This window comes from Salminus brasiliensis, chromosome 19 (assembly GCF_030463535.1).
Source record: "Salminus brasiliensis chromosome 19, fSalBra1.hap2, whole genome shotgun sequence".
In the NCBI taxonomy this organism is placed as follows: Eukaryota; Metazoa; Chordata; class Actinopteri; order Characiformes; family Bryconidae; genus Salminus; species Salminus brasiliensis.
Genome location: NC_132896.1, coordinates 8,306,351 through 8,326,804, shown reverse-complemented (window position 1 = coordinate 8,326,804; position 20,454 = coordinate 8,306,351). Strand labels below are relative to the sequence as shown.

General features: G+C 40.9%; 2 protein-coding genes across 3 annotated transcripts; both read left to right on the top strand.

The window, feature by feature from the left end:
• Positions 1-11,799, top strand: glsl (glutaminase like). The gene is made up of 21 exons (XM_072663911.1): positions 1-47; positions 620-723; positions 2,804-2,871; positions 3,663-3,756; positions 4,406-4,529; positions 4,639-4,705; positions 4,795-4,907; positions 5,033-5,162; positions 5,803-5,870; positions 6,214-6,377; positions 7,337-7,395; positions 7,481-7,528; positions 8,247-8,305; positions 8,382-8,448; positions 9,346-9,396; positions 9,483-9,659; positions 10,531-10,662; positions 10,757-10,849; positions 10,944-11,005; positions 11,444-11,584; positions 11,703-11,799. The coding sequence occupies exons 1-21, from the start codon at positions 1-3 to the stop codon at positions 11,797-11,799; spliced, it is 1,965 nt and encodes a 654-aa protein (XP_072520012.1).
• A 1,418-nt stretch (positions 11,800-13,217) lies between these two features.
• On the top strand, positions 13,218-20,349 carry sh3gl3b (SH3-domain GRB2-like 3b). 2 transcript variants are annotated; one of them, XM_072663070.1, is made up of 11 exons: positions 13,218-13,412; positions 15,461-15,529; positions 15,631-15,703; positions 15,792-15,935; positions 16,508-16,641; positions 16,886-17,044; positions 17,145-17,248; positions 17,339-17,454; positions 17,599-17,631; positions 18,597-18,671; positions 18,918-20,349. In XM_072663070.1, exons 1-11 carry the CDS (start codon positions 13,368-13,370, stop codon positions 19,124-19,126), a joined length of 1,161 nt encoding a protein of 386 aa, XP_072519171.1. In that variant the 5' UTR covers positions 13,218-13,367; the 3' UTR covers positions 19,127-20,349. The 2 variants fall into 2 exon arrangements, with proteins under 2 accessions (XP_072519171.1, XP_072519172.1); XM_072663071.1 differs by lacking the exons at positions 18,597-18,671; positions 18,918-20,349 and adding an exon at positions 18,288-18,590.
• Positions 20,350-20,454: the final 105 nt, after the last annotated feature.

Here is a 20,454-nt window from a genome sequence, read left to right as displayed (position 1 = left end):
ATGGACAACAGTGCAAGTCAAGAAGCAGATGAGAATCCTTATCTCTGGTAAGACTGTTTTCTGTCCATATTTAGAGGTTATTCAGGGACACTGTTACACTTTTATACAGTCATAATATTTAAATGTTGTATGGAATAGAGACAGCATATAGAGACACAAACCATTTACTTAAAAACAACAAAAATCCTTCATGTAATGCTGATGCAGTTTCAGGATGTAAGGTAAACAACCCTGTTGCTTAATTTTTTTTTTAAGAAGCAAGGTCAAAACAATCTTTCAGAAATTTGTTGTTAAGGAGCACCTTCTCTGCTCCGCTCTAAATTTCTAACCTTGTCAGAACCTAAGACGCTCGCTACTTATGTCATGACCAGACTTGTCTCAGCGCAGACAAATATCCCTTAGTATCTGTTTTAGTGTGTCCACAGTGTTATTTCACTGCAGCTTTTAAATATCAGTGTGTGAAAGAGTTTCACCTGCTAATTCACTGCAATTCCCCTTCAAATGCAAACAGAATCAGATTTCTGCTGCTTTGTTCAAAAGTAATGAAATGAGAAAAGTTAGATCACATGATGTAGAAACACTGGTATTACATGTGCAGTAGTAAACTTTACCTCCCCAGTTTTCAGAGAACACCCTCTCTGCGTCGCAAATGGAGAAAACGTTATGGAGGCTTGGATGGCAACAAACTTCTCGAGCCAAATAAGGAGGAGGACATGGGAAGAGGTATAGGCCTACACACAGCCCTGCTCAAGTGTATAATTTGGAAACGATCTGTGTGGCTTTACACTCAGTGATTTTCAGGGACAGTGGTCTCTTAACTCTGGGTGTACTTCCCCTTTGGAATTGTCCTTTCACACTGATATAGGGTCAGAATCTCTGACCCAAATCCTGATTTTGAATGATCACAAGCGACACTACAAAACAGGTCTGAGATCAGCTATAAAAAGACAAAGAAGGATCTAACTGGGAGCCAAAAGTGGAATGCTCTTGTACGCAGCCTCTTTTAACTGGGCCTGCGGTTGGAGTTTGGGCTGGAAGGCGTTTTTGGAAGAAAGCGGGTGTGCCTAGGAGAGAAATCAACTCCAGATGAGGTGATGTGGTGTTTGTTTTTAGTGTGAGAGACTGAATCAGAAATATTTAATTGCCTTCTATGCAGTCTGGGTTTTATTTTAGGAGCCAGCGGTCATTTTTCTGTCGCTTTGACCTTAAAGCGCAGCCTCTACAGTGTAGTGTCTAGTTTATTTAAGTTGCAGGACAGTTTTTCATTAACTAAAATTGCATTTCACTCTTAAGATACTGAAAATAATATTCTCCTGCCCTTGATTACACTCTGGAAGGCTGTTGGAAGTTTGATTATTAAATTTCTTACTGCGGGTGACTAATTAGAATTATGAAAGGATTCTCAATTCTCTTATTTGAGGTTTCTTTTGAGTGGTCCTGCTTTGTTCTCTGGTCCAGAAGCTCAGAACGCAGTCCTTTTATAACCAACAGAGTCTTCAGACATCAGAGTTAAAGGGTTGAATTAAAATGTGCCACTGTATTGTTAAGTAGATTAAATATAGTCGGACTCTTTTTATGAAACATGGCTTTCTCTTAAAGCTGGCTTCCTTTATGATGGCCAGGCCCGGACCCAAAGAGCTGGTAAGACTGTGTGCATACCTCGGTCTGAAATGCACCAACATAGCTGGGCACAGAATCCACTTCCTGTAAAGAGAATGCGCTTTCATTCCAGAAGAGGCATGTTGAGGTTGCTATACACGAGGTTCCCATGTTCATCTGTAAATCTATAGATAGAGGCCTCTCTTTAGCCTGCAGCAGTTTACTGCTGAAGTTCTTTAAGTTGAAGGAGTGTTTCAGCTCGACCTTTAATGACTGAGATGCAATACAACACAGCCAATCAGAACGGAGGAACATTCACATACACCAGTCAGCCATAACATTTAAACCACCTGTTTAAAATTGTCCTCCTTATACCACCATAACAGCTCTGACCTGTGAAGGTATGGACTCCAGAAGACCTCTGAGGGTGTCCTGTAGTGTCTGGCACCAAGACATTAGCAGCAGATCCTTTAACATGTCCAGTAAGTTGTGAAGTGGGGCCTCCATGGATCACACCAGTGACCCATGTGACCACCCTTGACCCTGTTAACAGTTCACTGGTTGTTCTTCCTTGGAGCACTTTTGGTAGGTACTGGCCACTGCATACTGGAAACACCACAAAAGATCTGCCTGATGTTTTGGAGATGTTCTTACCCTGTCGTCTAGCCAGCAGTTTCATTCATAAGCATAATGTGCTACTTAAAAAAACCTCTGCATTATTTGTTCATGTTTACATTGTTTATAAATAATTGGCTATACAATTGAATGTATAAAATAAGGCCCTTTCAAGAGCCAATGAAAATATACCATATGTTATATGTAAACAGAAGTAGTTCTTCAAAACCCATACTCTGACTTTAATAAGCACGTTTGGCAGATTCCTTTGTTTGTATATAGCCCTGAATTGCAGCTGAGATTGAAAATAGAAATTGCAATCACCCGCACCAGCTTCACTGTGTTGGCTCTTTTATCTTTTTATTTATTGTGTTATTGTGGAGGTTTTGGGAGAAGACAACAACACAGCAATGTGAAACTTGTAATTCCATTAATTGACCTGCCCCACTTTTTCTAACAAAATCAATGCATAGGTCTTCTTTTTTTATGAAAGTCACTTTTTTTAGGTCACTGGTTATAAATGAAAGAATATAATAGAAGTTCTTGTTCTTTCTTTTTCTTTTGTTGGCCCTATTTTCTCCCCTGTCAGAGAACGGTGTGATGACGGATGGCCTCCTGGAGAAGAATGTAGCCCTGGTAAAGAGTGAAGAAGCTCAGGTGTGTGTCTTGTTACATACTTTGTTCTGCCAATGTCCCATCCACACTCATCCAGCCCACATAAAGACTAATGTGCTGAACGGAAAGCACTGAGCCATCCTGTTGTTAAAAGCCTGAGCTGTGCAAACATTAGGAGACAGCAGCTATTTCAGCACAGCCGAAGGCTATATCTTCCTTTACCGGCTATGAAATGAGATTCTAAATATATTCTAATATATAGATGTGCTTCCTAGCCAAGAGCTGTACCGAAATTTTGGTATAATCAAGAACAAGCATTATGTCACATAGAGAGTAGCATTGTTGGAGTCGCTGAATGAACTTTGAAAAAACTGTCTGTGCACAAGTAATAAGCTGAGGCTATGCCAGCGTGTCCTGTAATAAAATCGTCCCTCCAGGCGTTGCTTGCTGTTGCCGTTGTCAGCCCGACTCAACACATTTGTCAGCCGTCATGTTGCCTTGTAAAGGTAACAATTAGTTTTTCCCTCAATGTGCAGCACCTGCACTTGCTTAAACATCAAAGAGCTGTCTGGCTGCAGCCTTAAAGTCTGCAGAAAGTGCATGTCATATATCATGCAGATCTGAAGGTGCTAAGCACAGCCAATTCATGTGCTGCTGTTTTAAGCAGACCCAGGAGGGAAATGCTCTTTTATGAAACAGTGGCATAACTGTGAGAGATGAGCCTGTTCTCCTTTTTTGAAAAAATAAAAATAAAAATAAACAGTTTGAAAAGTTGACAATATTGCTTATGTAGATCCATGCTTCGTGTGTAATCTTGTTTTTTATGTCTCCAGGAGACTAGTTTGTCGGGGAAAATTCCACATCCCTTGCCAAGAAATGCTACACCGTCTCAGAGGCCTGCTAGCTTTGTGGCTCCAGGTTCGACAGGTAAAAAGAACAGCAAAAAGAAGCTACTGTTTATGTATACACTGTCCTCAAAATTCGAATGTACAGTGTCTCCTCTAAACCCTAATCAGCTAAATGTGGCTGGTGTCTGAGATTTGCTGCTGTACTTTTGCACTGAACTAACAAGTAGGAACAAGTAATGAAAGCTTAAAGCCACCAGGTTAGCATCATACAAAATGCATGCCTAAATCATCATACACGTACGTTATTAAGTAAGTATGTAACTATTTGCACAGTAGAAATAGTAGAAGCTACCAGTTCAGTTACAATGAATGCTGTAACAAAGCAGCTTTACAGAGATCCGGGTTTGAGCCTCGATTGAGCAAGCCAGTGGCAGCAGTGGCAAGGGAAAAACTCTCAGATTGAGAAGAAGAAACCTTGAAGGGACCCAAATTTAAAAGTGGGACCCATCCTCCTCTGGTTGGCACCGAATAGCAAAATAAAATAAAAACTGACAAAAGAAACAATGCTGAATTCAGAGAATATGACTAATACGCAATAAAACTGTCGCATTAAACCCATCACAATCTGTTATTATTAATAGTACAGTGGTATATTGTGTAAGCTTGCCTTAAATTTCTGCTGCCAGCTAAGATTGAAATGTCGCACTTTGTCGCACAATGTCGCCCAGGCTTACCAGCTTTCGCAAAATCCTCCGTCTCACAGTTGGAGCAGGACCGGGCCCTGACTTCCCAGCCCTGGCCCAGCGTCAGCAGCAGGACGGACACCCAGCACAGCCAGTCAAAGAGAAAAGCGTAAGTCTGCGTCTCATTCACAGAATCCTCAGCACAGAACCCAGGCCACATCTGCTTAAGGTAACTTTCTTTTCACTGATGCATTTTCTGTGATGCAAACGCTGTCCAGGGCTGCTGACGTGTTGTTTGACAGCTTTGCCTCTGGAGGAAGAGTCAGCACCAATCATTTCTTTGAGGTACGCAAGAAAAGTCTTTACACAGCCAAGCTGGTAGCAACATTTCAGCCGAGTAAATCTTAGACACTGCCGTTTTCCCCCCCATGTAGACCCTGTGGAGCTCTGGTGTGTTACGCACTGACCCACGGATTAAAGACTGTTATGCACTGATGAGGAAACTGCAGGATGCTGATGGGGCAGTGGACAGGAACACCTTCCAAAGGTCATGATAAGCTCTTTAAACCTGCACTCAGAGTCTCACAGAGTCAGTAAGCACAAATGAAGCTGATGTCACACTCTTAAGACGTCTTATAACATTGGCTCTGCTTTGCTCTGGACACCCCGCAGGTGTGTGACGGGCTTTGTGTCTTTCATCCTGAAGGCCGTGCAAGGCAGATTTGTCATTCCAGATTTCTCCACGTTTGCAGAGGAGACCCAGAAGTTGTTTATTAAATGTAAACAGCTTTCCTCTGTAAAGGTGTGTGAATGCCTTCACCCAACTATGATCATTTAGAAGGTGGCCTATCCCAGCTGGCCATCAGTGTCAATAGATGTTACCTGGTTGAGATGCTGAGTGACCAAAGTTTATTGCCAAGACAACGTCTTATGGCAATGCTGGCATTGATATTTTGTTGGTTTTAAGCTGTGATATTATCTAACACACCATATTTATGTACAATAAGATTTTGCTTTGTCTAATGTTGAAGCTTGACGTCAACCCAATGGTGTTTTCTGACGGATATGTGATTTTGATTTCCAACCAAAATTCAGTGTCTGTACAACGTTGGGTTTTGACATCAACCCAGTTTTCCTTTTCAAATAAAAATCAGTGTCAATTTGACGTCCCATGCCTGCTGGGATTGATGACAGAGATGGCGTGATAGCATTTTTTTCCAATATCAGTGTTGAAATCCAGATTATTGGCTCAAATCCATGTTCTTACTGCTATTTATTATTTAAGAAATATTACATATGAGCCATTTTTACATTGAAGCAATTTAGTCAATACCAAGTCTTACCTAAACTGACACTACTCCCTGCTCCAGTGATTTTCTGCTTTTCTGGCCCAATATTTTTACACATTAATACCGACATGCCATCTCTGTTTTCCTCTACAGGATAGAGAAGAGGGAAGTGAGGGCAGTGGAAAATGGGGAGTTTCAGTCTGTACAGTGGATGGCCAGAGGTACTTAACCCCCTAAACCCTTCACTTCTTCACTACTTATATAAACCAGTTTTATAAGCCCTAAAATAAAACCCTGTGACTCCACAAATATGGTAAGCTAAACAGCTATACAATAGTTTTCACTTTAGATTTATGGTCTGAATCATTAACCTAAGGTTTAAATGACTTGGATACGGTAAGCAACTCATCTAGACTCTGAGCTTGTTTCCTTTCTACTGCAATCTCAGTTCATGCTGATGCCATACCATCACACAGTCAGGATTTAGGTTATGCTTAACTAAGGTTATGCTCTGACCTAACTCATGTATAATCTTTTTGCCTTTTTGTTTAATTTCTACTGTAGGCTGTCTCTAGGAGACTGGGCAGAGCCGTGTGTTCTGGGAGAGATCTCTTGGCCTCTTGTATACGGGCTTGCAGTGCATCAGCTAGGAGTTGACTATGTACACAGATATGTTGGTTTGGAGGAATATGCAAAATATGAATCTCCCTTTACCCTGAGCAAACAAGGTAAAAACATTTTAATGAATAAATCAGGAAACAGTGACCACCTTTCATTCAGATTGTAATTTCCTGTCAAAATAGCCATTATGTCCTTACATTTTTTTCATGTCAGGAAAAACAGAGAACATTTTTATCCTCAACAATTAAATGTAACATCAACATTTGCAGGATTGAATGTATCCACTTATTTATTTCATACTTCAGCTTCCATTATTTCCTTGCTTGCCTGCTTTCAGTTTTCTGCTGGAAGATGTGTCCACACCGCCAAATTTCTGCTTTCTGGTTGTTCTGAGAACACTATCATCTTCAGCAAATGTTCTTCTTTATGTTCTCGTCTTCATCAATTCCACATTCTTTCAGATCTACAGTGTTGGGTCATCTACTCACAGTGGAAGGAAGCACAGAAACATCTGTAATTTGTTTAGATCTGAAGTGAGAGTGGAGCTTGATTGTGCTGTTTGTCTGATATAGGCAGTTGTGGTGGTAGACCTGGTCATGCATGGTTGTTGGAGTCCCATGTCCCTTGTATTGGAAACTACACTTGTATAACAACTTGGAGTGGAGTACCTCCTCAGAAATTTGTCAAGATTTTTTTATCTTTCCTGTTGAACATATTTTCTGCTTTTTCCTGGCACTGAAAAGGAAGAGCTTGTACATGTTGTTTACAGCAACACTGTAAATTAGTGCTCTCTGCTCACACTAAGACTCACTCCTCCTTCCTTTAAACCGCACAGTGCTTTACATCAAACATGTCCAGGTGAATCAATCTTTCTGGTGCAGGATTAAACCAGACCTGGACTGTGTGAACGCAGATCAGTCCTGATCCTGGCCTAAAGCAGGTCTTCAATAGAAAAATCCTCATTATGTGTAATTTAGTCTTGAGCATAGCTTACTGTGTGTTTTGGAAAACACCTGAAACATGTGTCGATGTGGTGTTGATGTGGTTGGATCCTTTTGGCTTGCAGGTGTCCCTCACAGTCCTCTGACTGAGACGGGAGCTATCATCAGTGCATCACTGCTGCAGGTGGGGGCTAGTTTAACACACCTCATCACCACAACACACCCACCAAAAGGATGTTGTCCTTTTGTTGATTGTTACTGTCTCCTAGCAGTTAACAGTGAGGCCAGTTACAGAGGAAGAGGAGAAGTATGAATCGGTAAGACACACTTTAACAATTTACACTCAATTTTAAATATCTGTTTGTGTCTATTAGGTAGAACTAACATTAAATAACATTTTGAGGTAAGGCGCTGCCACTACGACGCAAGGATCGCCTGTTCGAAACTGAAGCTTCATGTTGCTTACCATCAGCAGCCAGAGCCAGAGAGAGCACAATTGGTCTCACTCTCTTCTGATTGGTAGATGGCTCTCATACTCCCCACATCACCTCAGTGTGATGCTGGCCGGCACGGGGTGTGCTTCCTCTAAGTGTGTTGGTTGCCTGGTCCCTTCCAGTGTCAGGAGCATTACATGTGATAGACGAAGAGTACTGATGAGTGGATTGGGTAATTGGCTAATCTAAAATTAGGGAGGAAAATTAGATGGTGATAAAATAATGTTCAATTATTCCTCACTCATTAAAACAAGTCTGTGTATACTTTCAATTAGTACAACATTTCTGGGGACTTTCTTTACAATTTGAATTTAAGGAAACATTTTCTATGAAGTCTTTTTTTGTGGAATAAAAAAAATTAAAAAGAAGGGGGGGGGGTGGAGAATTGGACATGTTGATATAAAATATTACCTGAATGTAAATGTAATTAATTATGTACCTAAATAGATAGCTAGTTAATCAAACTTACAGTATAATGACAACACTCACTCTAAACTTCAAGAGGTTAATAATTCATCCTAACCTAGAATCTCATCCTCAGGTTCTGAATATTGTAAGGAGGCTGTGTAATAAGGAGCATGCCAATTTAAACTGTACAAGGTACGTTGTCTCCACAGCCATCTGTTAAACATAACATAATGATCCATTTGATTTCATGTTGTTCACATCACCTCAGCTACCAGGGCTTGAGGAAGGACATCATTCGTCTACATGCCCTTTCCTTTTATCTCCAAGAAAAGAAGGTAAGCTCACCTGTTAATGCTTACGTACAGTACTCTGCAGACGCTTTAGTCGTCTCAGAAAATGATATGCAAAGCTGTTTATCTGGGCTGACTTTCCCAAAAGCATCTTAGCAGAAAGACGATTTTAAAGGGTCGATCGAGCATCACACTGAACGCTCTCTCTCTACCATTTAAGATTATCTTAATATTAAGATGCTTTGGGGAACTGGATCCTGCACAGCAAGTGGTTATTTGTTGCTAACATTAGAATACATACAAGTAAACTATATTTTGTATGTGTGTTAGCTCAACCATCCCCACTGCTTTTTTGAGGAAGACACATTTCTTGAGGATTTTATCTAATCAGTCACAGAGACGTCAGCAATCATCCAATATATTAAAAACTTTACTGATCAACAGCACATTCCAAATTTTGGGAAGGCCCCCTTGTGTTGTCACAACAGATCTGACCATTAGAGGCATGGACTCCACAGGATGTCTGAAGGTATCTGGCAGCAATATATGCCTTAATGTACCCCATCAGATCACTTTAATGAGCATTAGGTGTCAGTGACCCTTTTGCTGGTTCACAGGGTGTCCTTTTTGGACCACTTTTGGTACGTACAGACCACTGCATACCTGAAAAGCCCCACAAGTCCTGCCTGATGTTTTAGAGATGCTCTGATCCCAGTTGTTTAGCCACCACAGCCCTTGTCAAAGTGGCTCAGATTCTTATGCTTTCCCCTTTTTCCTTCTTTCAACACTTCACCTTCAAGAACGGACTGTTCACTTGCTGACTAATATCCACTCAGTGTTTTTCACTTCATCTGTATTAATGTTGTTGCTGATCGCTGTATGTTTAGTGGTAACTTCCATGATCAGTACTCTAGTTCTTCTAAACCTGACGATCTCTTCCAGTGCTTTCCGGATGGTGTTGACATAAATGCCACACTGGATCTGCTGTTACAGGTAATCTCACTTACTCACCACTTACGTTTTACAGTACAGCATAAAGTCCAGGTTAGCAGCTCTTCATGGACATGTCGTGTTCTCAGTGTTTGTCCACAGAAGTCACCTGTGAGTCCGGAGCTGCCCTGGCTGCTACTTTAGCTAATGGTGGCCTCTGTCCCATGTCAGGCGACCAGGTTGTTTCTCCCTCTGCAGTTCGGAGTACTCTGTCTATGATGCAGGTGGCAGGGATGAACAATTACTCCAGAATATTCCATTTTAAGGTACATTTTAAGGTTGCTGCCACAGATGTACAGATACACACACACACACATACAGCTTGTCTAGTCCCTGTAGAGAAGTATTGCCAAAAGAGTTGGACTTTCTAGAGCACAAAGACATGAACCTTTGGCATTATGCCTACTGTCAGGCGTTGGTTAGAGGGGTATAAAGCCCTCAGCACTGCGCTGTGGAGCAGTTGAACTGTGTACTCTGGAATGATGATGGATGGTGCTCCATTTAATACTTTTGGGATGAGTTGGAGAGTTGGGGATGATCCCGGCCTCATTAACACTCTTGTTCATTAAGCATTGCTCCAGAATCTAGTAGAAAGCCTCTTCTGGGCAGTAGAGACTACTAGTTACTCCAACAACAGCAGATAAACTCCTTGTGATGCACTGATTTTGGAAGAAACAATAAAAGTGTCCCAATACTTTTGTCCATTTAGTATTTAAGGCTTACCTTAAGGCTTAAATTATAATGTAAAAGGCCTATTGGCTTAAGCCAGGTTCTTATTAATGAAGAAATTTAAGGAAGGAGGACATGCAAGGAAAGAAGCTTCGTCAGCCCTACTGAGCAATTTTGTGTTAATACAGTGCCATCTAGTGGAAGAAAAATATGTTTTTGCACATCATTATGTGTCAATTCAGTTCTTTATAAATGTTAGTTCAGGTTTTTTTTTTTTCTTTAGTGTACATTTATCCCCCTGGTTTCAACAGCAGTTTCAAACAGTACACATACTATGGAGAGGGACTTACCATAGTATGCATACCCAGTGCCTTCTGTTTTTACTTGCGTACAAAATTTCAAAGTGAATCAGAAATTGTTGTTTTTAACTGGAAAAGCTTGATGACACACACACTCCCTGCTCCGTAGACATCCGTGCCTGCCAAATCCAGCAGCTCTGGTGTGGTGCTCATAGTAGTACCTGGAGTTCTGGGCCTAATGTGCTGGTCACCAGAATTGGACGCACATGGAAATTCCTGGAGGGGTGTGCATTTCTGTGAGGTAAGGGTCAAGGTATGACAACTTTAAAGGAGGTCAGCTTTACACACAGCAGGAGAGTGTATTTCACCAATGGGAACACCTTGTTTGGTTTCAGGAGCTGGTGTCTGCCTTCCAGCTGCACAGTTTTGACATCCGGACTCCTTTCCGTCAGGTGCTGTCTTACAGACAGTGGAAAGTGGAGTCTGAGGTCAGCTGGATGATCTGAGTGTAACATTTATTAGTAAATTTGATTGTGTAGGGAGGCTACATGGCTAACACATGCTCTCTGTCTGACTTCACAGGGTTACCAAATCATGAACGTACTCTTGGCTGCATACCGAGGGGACCTGCACTCCTTAAGGAGGTAATGATCATACTTATGTCCTTTTAGTTCATTGTTCACTTTACACTTTACATAGCAAATACAGTGGCTATATTTGTGAAGTAGATATCGTGATCCCTTGGTTTTGACTGAGTGAGTTTCTCCAACGTTCACCATTTCTCACTGAATGACTGTATCTACATCACAGTGGCTGAACTTTCCAGAACTTTAAAAAACCCAGTAAAGTTTTAGAGAGCATTACTAAATAAGTCTCATGCAGGGAATTATTTTCAGGCCAGTGGTGATCCTGTGATCTGAGGGCAGTTTCACTGGCACTGTGTAAGTGATACAGACGGCCCAAACAAAATGACTCATAATGAGGTGCTCTCCCTCACTTCACACCCACACCGATGACCTCTCTCACTTATTAGTAAACAGGATGCATGACGTAGTGTGGTGTGTCATGCCTCACCTCGGCAGGTACTTCCTCTCCGGAGCAGATGTGAACGCTGTGGACTATGACGGAAGGTCTGCCCTTCATGTAGCCGCCTCAGAGGGGCGCCTGGAGGTCATCAAGTTTCTCGTGGAGAACACAGGAGCCAACTGCACACTCAAGGACAGGTAAAGATAAACAATACAAACACTGGAAAAAAATCCTTTCAATAATCAGTGAATCAAAAGCATTATTATGTTATACTGACACCCTATGCTGACCTGGTCATGATGTTGATGTTGACAGGTGGGGCAACACGGCACTGCAGGAGGCTGTGAGATGCAACCAAGGGCCTGCCGCACATTTCCTCAAGAAGTACTCAGACTATGAGGAGAGTTTATGACAGAGCATTAATCAGGCTCAAGTCATTTAACACTGCAGCGGGCAGGTTGATGCAACCACAACAGTCTGAGGATGCTGCTCTGTTTCTGTAGTTGCAGACTGAGGCTTTAAAGGCCAGTGGTTAACATACCTCAGGCCTGTTGCTTCATGTATTGTGGTCTTTTTTCAATAAATGATAACTTGCCTTATCTGACTAATCTCTTGCTTGTCAGTAACTATCAGACAGTTCTGAACATGGGCTTAAAGCAGGCTGTGTAGTCAAAGAGAATTGTGTAGGAAGTGTTTGACTGAGGTGTTGTACAGCTCATCAAGTGTGATGAGTGTGTCCTTTATGATTTACACTCCTTTAAGAACATTTTATGAAAAAATTACAGAGCTGTAAGTCAGTCATGAAGGCTTGAGGACCAACTACTAAATATTAATAGATATTTATTTCTCTTTAGTTGTTTATTATTTTTCCATTAGATTATGTTAAATATCAGTGATCATTACAGATCATTTAAAGTTTAGAGCAATTATAGTTGACTGCCACAGTATTAAGAATCTCACATAGATAAGAGTCTCACGAGATAAGCACAGTTCCTTTAAGCATTGGTTATAATGCGAGATGAGTCATTTAACTTTAACTGAAGTTATTAAACGTTAACAAATCGGTTAACGTGTTACTTTATCTGACAGTAAGAGCAAGAGTCTTTGTAGCCATGAAAAGTAAATTCAGTGAAGTGGACAGAGTGCAATCATTGACTGCATCAGCCACTAGATTTCCTCACCCTAATTTCAACAAAGCCCACCGCACAGTAGACAATCACAGAACACGGGACCCTGTAGCCAGTCACTGAGCAGAATTTTAAATCCAAATAGCCAACAGGGCAGAATGAATTGTGCTAGAGTGCAAGGTGCAGAATCCTAGTGACCAATCACATTGCAGGATTCCTAATCACTGCTAACCAATTGCAGTATGAGTCACGGGATCCTACCGGCCAATCACAGTGCAAGGAGGTCATAAAAATGCCACATGTAATAAGCTCCACTGGCCAGTTTTTAAAGACAATTTTAACTCCTTCCACTCAGTCTTCTGGCTGGGAGGGTCAGACCTTTTTTTTTAAACATTTTTAATTAGACGTTTCTGTGGAAGCTTATACATTAATAATAATAATAATAATAATAATAATAATAATAATAATAATATATTAATAATTCGTTTTCTGTATCTGAACTTTGGACCATTAGCTTATCATATTTGTCCGAATAAAAACAAAACCTATCGTGCCGGTTTTTGCTCCTCCTCTTGTACGCAACCGCTCCACCAATCATGTCACGGCGTCGTCCCACAGCGCACGAGGACGCGGGACAATGCGGCGGACTACAAAGGCGACGGGCGGGGCCTCTGTACAAGCCCCGCCCTTCGCCGTGTCCTAGCTGCTGCACTGCCCTGCTCGGACGGGTCCTGCGTAGATGGAGGGTCAGTATCAGGGCTTTTAACAGTTCCTAACGTCAACACTGTTCGTTTGTTTTTTGTTCGGGTGGTTTTGTTGGTCTGGAATTGGTCTCGAAGGCGAAAGCGGCAGGATGTCTGTGGCTGGACTGAAGAAACAGTTGCACAAAGCAAGTCAGGTAAAGAGAGTCACATGTTTTCAGTGTTTTCGCGCTGTTTACAGTCAGTGCCGTCACTCCATCACTCCTGTAGTATGACATGAGGAGACGTGGTGGTTTCACGGCGCCTCAGTCTTTTCCTCCTGAAATGTGCTTGAAAATAGACTCCATCTAGAAACTGTGTCAGCCTACATTCAAATTCTCCCCTGATTAATGCTGGCTCTGACCCTGGCTGTTCATAGTCACGTGTAACGCAGAACTATAGGAGGACTGTAATAAAGCAATCAGTGCTGGCCTTTGTACAGGAACTTTGTACTTTTATGGAGGCAGGTTTTGAAACTTGTTATGGAGCAGTGCAGGAAGAAAAGTGGGAGAATGGCAGGAGGACTGCTGTCCCACCTTATGTAATCAAAGCAATGCACACACCTCAATCACCTTGTGGCTCCAAGCAGGATTGAATTACTGCAGTAGCAGAAGTGCTGGACAAGGAGGGTCTAGACTCTAGAGGTTAGGGTGACTTTGCTGACAGGAGAGCAGAAGCGCACATGGAGCGTTCTGGGTTCTTTTCAGCTTTTGGATGGTAGATACATTAGCTTGAGGAGAAACCCACCTACTGAAAGAAAATCTCCCTTTGACATAGAAAGAGTGAGTTTTGCAGGGCTTTCAGGGCTTGTTCTCACAGCACCCTGAATCAATCCTCTTAGTGTTATGAGGGCATTAACAAAGCAGCTGATACTGGTAAGCAATTTGACTTAATACAGCAGAACAAGACTATTATTATATTTATTTAAGAGATATTTTTAGATGACCTCCTGCTTTTTACAAATCACCCAGGTCCTCACACTACCTTACACTGCCATTTATATTTGTTTTGTCCCACACAGGAAAAAAAGGTAAGGTCACGGCTGTAGGATTATTGCCAAATAAACACCAGGAACACCGGGACAGAGATACACTCTGGTAGTATTTTAAAAAGGGACTGATACAGTGGCCTTCACCGATATGAAAACTGAAGCAGCATGGACGGTAGCCCCATCACAGAGACGAGACAAAGCTTTTATACCTGATAACAAGCAGCCTTGACTTCAGTATAGCTCGAACCAGGGCCACTGTTTACAGAACACCATATCACAACTGTGTAAAAGCCTGAGGCTTCTATCAGCACACTTACGAGTGCACTTGTGGACTGTGGTCGGCCTGTAATAACTTGCATGGGGTTTATTTAGCTGATTGGAGGCAGCAGGTACTCCTGCTAGCTGTGGAAATCTCAAATATGGACCCATCTATCTATCTATCCATTCTTATGACTTCTTCTTGGTCAGGTTCGCTGTGGGTTCAGAGCTAACCCAGAATCTGAGAAAACCAATCCATCACAGGGTTTAAATATGGAGATGGACACTTTTAAAATTACAGGTCTTTCAAATTCTTTAAACGTAACCAGTTTTGGCTTCATAGTGAACGTTGTTTGTAATGAAGATTGAAGAAGTTCATAATGGAGATTGAAGATGTTGTGAGAGACTTTATATGAAGGTTCTTCACATTTACGCATCTCTGTAAGAAACATGGTTCTTTTTGGTACCAAAAGTGGTTATCTTTGGCATGTTTGAAGCAGCTTAATTTTTAAGAGGGTAGAATGATAGACATGAGATGGAAAGGTGGGGTGGCATCCTGTGCTTCACCCCCCCCCCCCTCCCTCAAATGAAGCTCTGTTCATAAGGCAGCAGTCAGATCAAGGTGTTGCAGTAAGGAATTGATAAAGTAATGCATTTCTTTCTTTGTGTATTCTGTTAGATTTGACTGAGCTGTTGAAGCTGGGTAACATGCATTGCGAACTGTACAAATAGTTGTTCAGTCTCCTGTGTGCAAGTCTATTACACTTTCCTAGGCCTGTTTTCTTTTAGATGTCCCAACAAAATGAAGCCACTTTATCCTTACAATCAACGGCAGAGTTAGAAAGCCGGTATCTTTGTTTAACAAGCAGTTGTTACTCACTGTTTTCACTTGTTGTTCAGTCCATTAAACATCATTACAGCCCGTTACTCACAGTGTCTTGTTTTTTCTCAATTCAGTTGCTCAATGAAAAGATCAATGGAGTTGAAGGAACAAAGCTGGATGAAGATTTCGTCAAGATGGAAAAGGTATGAATAAATGTTTTGGCCAACATTGAAGAAAGAGTTGAAATCGTCAACAGTGTAAACCTTGTCAACCAAATACTTATCCATTGATTGCTCTATTGTAGAAGTTTGAAATCACTCAAAAACTGATTCTCGACCTTGTTCCAAAAACCACAGAGTACCTTCAGCCAAACCCAGGTAGAAATATTTAATCGCTCTCGTATACAGTACAGTAGAGGGGGACGATTCAGCCATCCTAATTCTACTATCTGTGCCTGATTCTCAGCATATCGAGCAAAACTCAGCATGCTCAACACAATGTCCAGGATCCGGGGTCAGGTGAAGACAGTTGGCTATCCGCAGACAGAGGGAATGCTGGGAGACTGCATGTTGCGCTATGGCAGTGAGCTTGGCATTGAATCTGCATTTGGTATGTTCATCGGCTAGGATAAAACTTAGCAAGGCTCATTTTAGAAACGCTAACGATATTATCGCCAAAAAGTACATTTTCTCATAAGGAGTCTGATGTAGTAACTGAACATTGCATATGGAAGCTGCAACCTTCAGCCTGTTTTGCTTACATATATATACATTTACATATAATTTGCCTCCAGTTCAGCCTACAGCAGTTTAGCTCCACCTATTTACCATGAATTAAAGGCGTGTTTCAGGCTTTGATTTGTTAAATACAATGTAATACAATATACTTTGTTGCTCAGAAATCAGGCAGACAGACACACTGGGTAGGCTACTTTACAATTTTTGAATGAGTGAAAGGTGGGCTGTGTCTGAACAATTGAATCAAACTTTGCTGTCTTCTTTCTCCGATTTCCCCTCATCCACTAGCCATGTGCATCCACACGCTAATCCGCTCTGCCAGTATATTTAATGGAGACAAAAGCTACAAATCAAGCCAAATATCAAACAGACTGTATGACGTCTGCTCAGTCCAGTGGGTCTGTCGTGTTGAGCTACACCATTGATAATGACATTTTCCTCTAGGCTGTGCACTGGTGGACATGGGACAGGCCTTGAAACAGATGGCCCAGGTAAGAGATTGTCTGGATGTGCGTGTCAAACACAGCTTCATTGATCCACTTCAGATACTGCAGGACAAAGATCTGAAGGAAATTATGGTGAGTCTTATTAATATCATCCATGAAGATGAAATAAATTGTTGTTAGAAATAAAACTAAATAAATAAATAATTGAAATAATATAAAACATTTTACTCAGTGCTTTTAAACTTATAAACAGTAGTAGAAAAATAAATTGCATGAAATACCCTAAATGGATAATGGATATATGTATTATGTTATTATGATCAAATGTAATATTTGATTTTTATTATTGTGCTGATTTTTTTTTTTTCTCTGACAGTACCATCTGAGAAAACTTGAGGGACGCCGCTTAGACTTTGACTACAAGAAAAGGCGCAAAGGGAAGATCGCAGACTCTGAGATTAAGCAGGCACTGGAGAAGTTTGAGGAGTCCAAAGAGCTGGCAGAGAGAAGCATGTTCAACCTTATAGAAAATGATGTAAGAAATCTGAAAAGGAGTCAGACTCTTTCTACTTGGCACTACTTCCATTTCTTATGTGGTCCTTTTGGCATTTGCAGTGTTGATTTGTGTGCTTCAGGTTGAACAGGTGCGGCAGCTATTAGGCCTCGTTGATGCAGCACTGGATTACCATCGGCAGTCATGCCTCATTCTGGAAAACATCAGAAGTAGTCTGCAGAACAGGTCAGATAAGCAGCCCTTTACACGTCATACCTGTTTTACTCCAGCAGTGATATATGTGGGTTCTGAATGGACCATCTGTTCTTTACTCAGAATAACCGATACCAGCAACAGACCAAAGAAGGAGTTCATATCAAAATCCATCGCAAGTACAATATGTTACACTGACATTTATGGATTTTCCACCTGCTCGTCAGTACGATCTTCAGGTGCAGTGATATTTTTAGCGTTGTCAGGACGCTATAACTTACTGAAAGTCCTCTAATCCTACTGATTCTTCAAGTATAATCTGCTCTTCATTAAGATTTAATAAAGGGCCTAAGTCTTTAACCTTGAATGTTGCATTTTTGCAGATACTGAGATAACTGATGCATTGAGTGAGAAAAGTAAGTATGTTCTAATTTAGACAAACTTGGTCTAAGGGACTTTCAGGATTTTGAGGGTGGGAACTTTGAAGCATGATGTATTGGGTATAAAGGAACAAAGCATGATTATATTGTCGATATTAAATAAAAGTACAATGTAAAACTCAATTTGGAGCATTTCTATTGGTCTATTGTGGAATTTGGTAAAGCCAGATTATGTTCAAAAAGTGAAGACAACAAAAATGGTCAAGATCTTTTGCATGACTAATGATATATATTATTTTTTTGTATTATTATACACTATATGTCCAAATAATTGTGGACACCCTTTTTAATAAATGCATTCAGCATCTAGAAGTTGCACCAGTTGCTAAAACATATGTGCAACCAACAAAGGCAGGATAAACTCTCTCTTTTAAAATCCTTGATTTTGGAAGAAACTGCGAATGAAGAGATGTCCCAATACTTTTGTCCATAGAGTGTATATTGGTTTTTCATGTAATGGTATCTTTGCTATTTCACTTGGTATGTCCTATTAAGTTGTTTTATGATTGGGTCTAACTTCAGTCAGCTGTACTGTTGTTAGCTGCTGTAAGTTGGTTGTTGTTTATTATCTTCTGGGTTTCCTGACTCTGGCTCTCCATCTTCTTTCACCTCTGTCCTTTGCTTTGCTCCAGTCCTCACCTGCCAGACCATAGGCAATGACTCTAGAATTCTGAAGGACTCTTAAAGTCTATGTGAATTGGAAAACACACTTTCTGGGGGTGGAGTCAGGAAGAGGAGGTGAAACATGATATATTGGTTTATTTTATGTTTACCCAAATTCTGAGGATATTTTAAAAGTGAAAGGATTTTGAATGACTTAATAAATTGCACTTAATATTGTCAGAGACATGAAATAAGAAGGTAAAAAAGGTCTGTTTGGATTTCAGGTTGACTTTTTCATGCGTCTGTATGCTAATAAACAGTTTTTCTATTCCTGATAGATGCCACTCCTGTGGCTCACACATCCAACCAGACGCCGCTCATACCACAAACCTCAGAACATCCAGCTTACAAACGTGAGTAAACAGTTTCCAGTTTAAGAATTCAGATTTCGATTGTCCTTTTGGGATCAGCTGACCAATAACGTTGAGGTAACACTTGCTTTTATACTTGATCCAAGCGCTCACATCTATCCTGATGTTCTGTTGGATACAACACCCTGTCTGTCACACAAGTTGCCAGATTTGTAAAGTGTGATCCCACTTTGAATCTGTATTTAACAACAGAATGCATTCATGTGACGTTATCATGTTTTTTTTCAGAAGACTGCGATTCCCATCTGGACCAGCCTTGCTGTCGTGCACTTTTCAGCTTTAAACCTGAAAATCAAGGAGAGTTGGGCTTCAAGGAGGGAGATCTCATTATTCTCACCAACCAGATTGATGAGAACTGGTATGAAGGCCTGCTCAGTGGGGAGTCAGGCTTTTTCCCCATCAGCTACGTCAAAGTCCTTGTACCTCTGCCACAATGACGACAGATCAGCGGTGCACTAAGCCATACTACGAACTCGTAAAGTCCCTGGTGTTTGGTGAAAGCTGTGTAATTCAGTGATCAGAAGTTTTTATTGAAAGAATGTGCTTCTCTTTCATCTTGGATATTTTTCCACTATGCAATGTATCCTGCCTCGATCTCTTCTGTTGTAATGGTATACACTGGAGAATATTTGTGCAATATTTAGTATGCAATAATAAAAGCTGACTGGTGGTTTAAGGTAAAGGGTAAATAGTAGCCATATGTGGGACTCAAAGCAGTCATTAGACCTTGAATGTATAATTTCCATATTTTCATCTTCATATTACAGTATATGCAAATAGACATTACACAAATGTGCTGTGTTGTTATATTGCCATGAAAATGTGACACTGCTGTTTGGTATTATATAGCCATGCTGATATTCACTGTGCCTGGTTACGGAGTCAGGGTTTGCCATTTGATTTATGAACTAAAACCTTTTTAGTGGAAAGTAGAGAATAAATGCTACAACATTTCTACAATAAATGACCTCCACCTGCCTAATATTGAGCAGGTCACTTTTGTGCCACCAAAACCGCTCTGACCCATGGAGACATGGACTCCACAAGACCTCTGAAGACGTCCTGTGGTCTCTGGGACCAAGACGTTAACAGAAGATCTTTTAAGTCCTGTAAGCTGGGAGGTGGGGCCTTCATGGATTACATCAATGAGGCTTGGGTATCCATGACCCTGGTGCTAGTTCACTGGTTGTCCTTCCTTGGTCCACTTTTAATAGGTACTGATGACTGCATACCGTGTACTCCCCTCAGTATCTGCTGTTTTGGAGATGATCTGACCTGGATCGTGGTCTAGCCATCACAGTTGTTTTTTTGTTTTTGTTTTTTTTTTGGTCAAAGTGTCTCAGGTTCTTATTCTTCCTGCTTTTCCACTTCACCCGTCCACAGTTTTATTGTTAAAACTGATAGCTGTAAGCTGCATGACCATTCTGCATATCTTTAAGCAAATGCACCTTTCCAGATCTCTTTGTGCTGCTTGGATTTCTCCAAGCTTGCATTGTGTAATCCTTTGCTCAAAAACCACCCAGTGAGTTTAATAATTAGGAGCTTCTAGTATAATGATTCATTTGAATTTCAAAAGGATGTGGATCTGCACTTTCATTTAATTATCACAACAAACATAATATACAACATAAAGTATTAATAAAGTTTTATTAAACTGAAACGACTTGGCGATTTTTTTTAGTATAACTGGCAAAGCAGCGGAATGAAGAGCTGTTTATGAGTCTAAAGAATCGACTCTTTGGTGAGTTGCGCAAATTGATCCGAC

Coding starts and splice junctions, on each gene's coding strand:
- glsl (XM_072663911.1), top strand. CDS start 1: ATGGACAACAGTGCAAGTCAAGAAGCAGATGAGAATCCTTATCTCTG. Junction 4,530..4,638: donor AGCCAGTCAAAGAGAAAAGC/GTAAGTCTGCGT, acceptor AACGCTGTCCAG/GGCTGCTGACGTGTTGTTTG. Junction 9,660..10,530: donor CCAGAATATTCCATTTTAAG/GTACATTTTAAG, acceptor CCTGCTCCGTAG/ACATCCGTGCCTGCCAAATC.
- sh3gl3b (XM_072663070.1), top strand. CDS start 13,368: ATGTCTGTGGCTGGACTGAAGAAACAGTTGCACAAAGCAAGTCAG. Junction 15,704..15,791: donor GTACCTTCAGCCAAACCCAG/GTAGAAATATTT, acceptor CCTGATTCTCAG/CATATCGAGCAAAACTCAGC. Junction 17,632..18,596: donor TGATGCATTGAGTGAGAAAA/GTAAGTATGTTC, acceptor TATTCCTGATAG/ATGCCACTCCTGTGGCTCAC.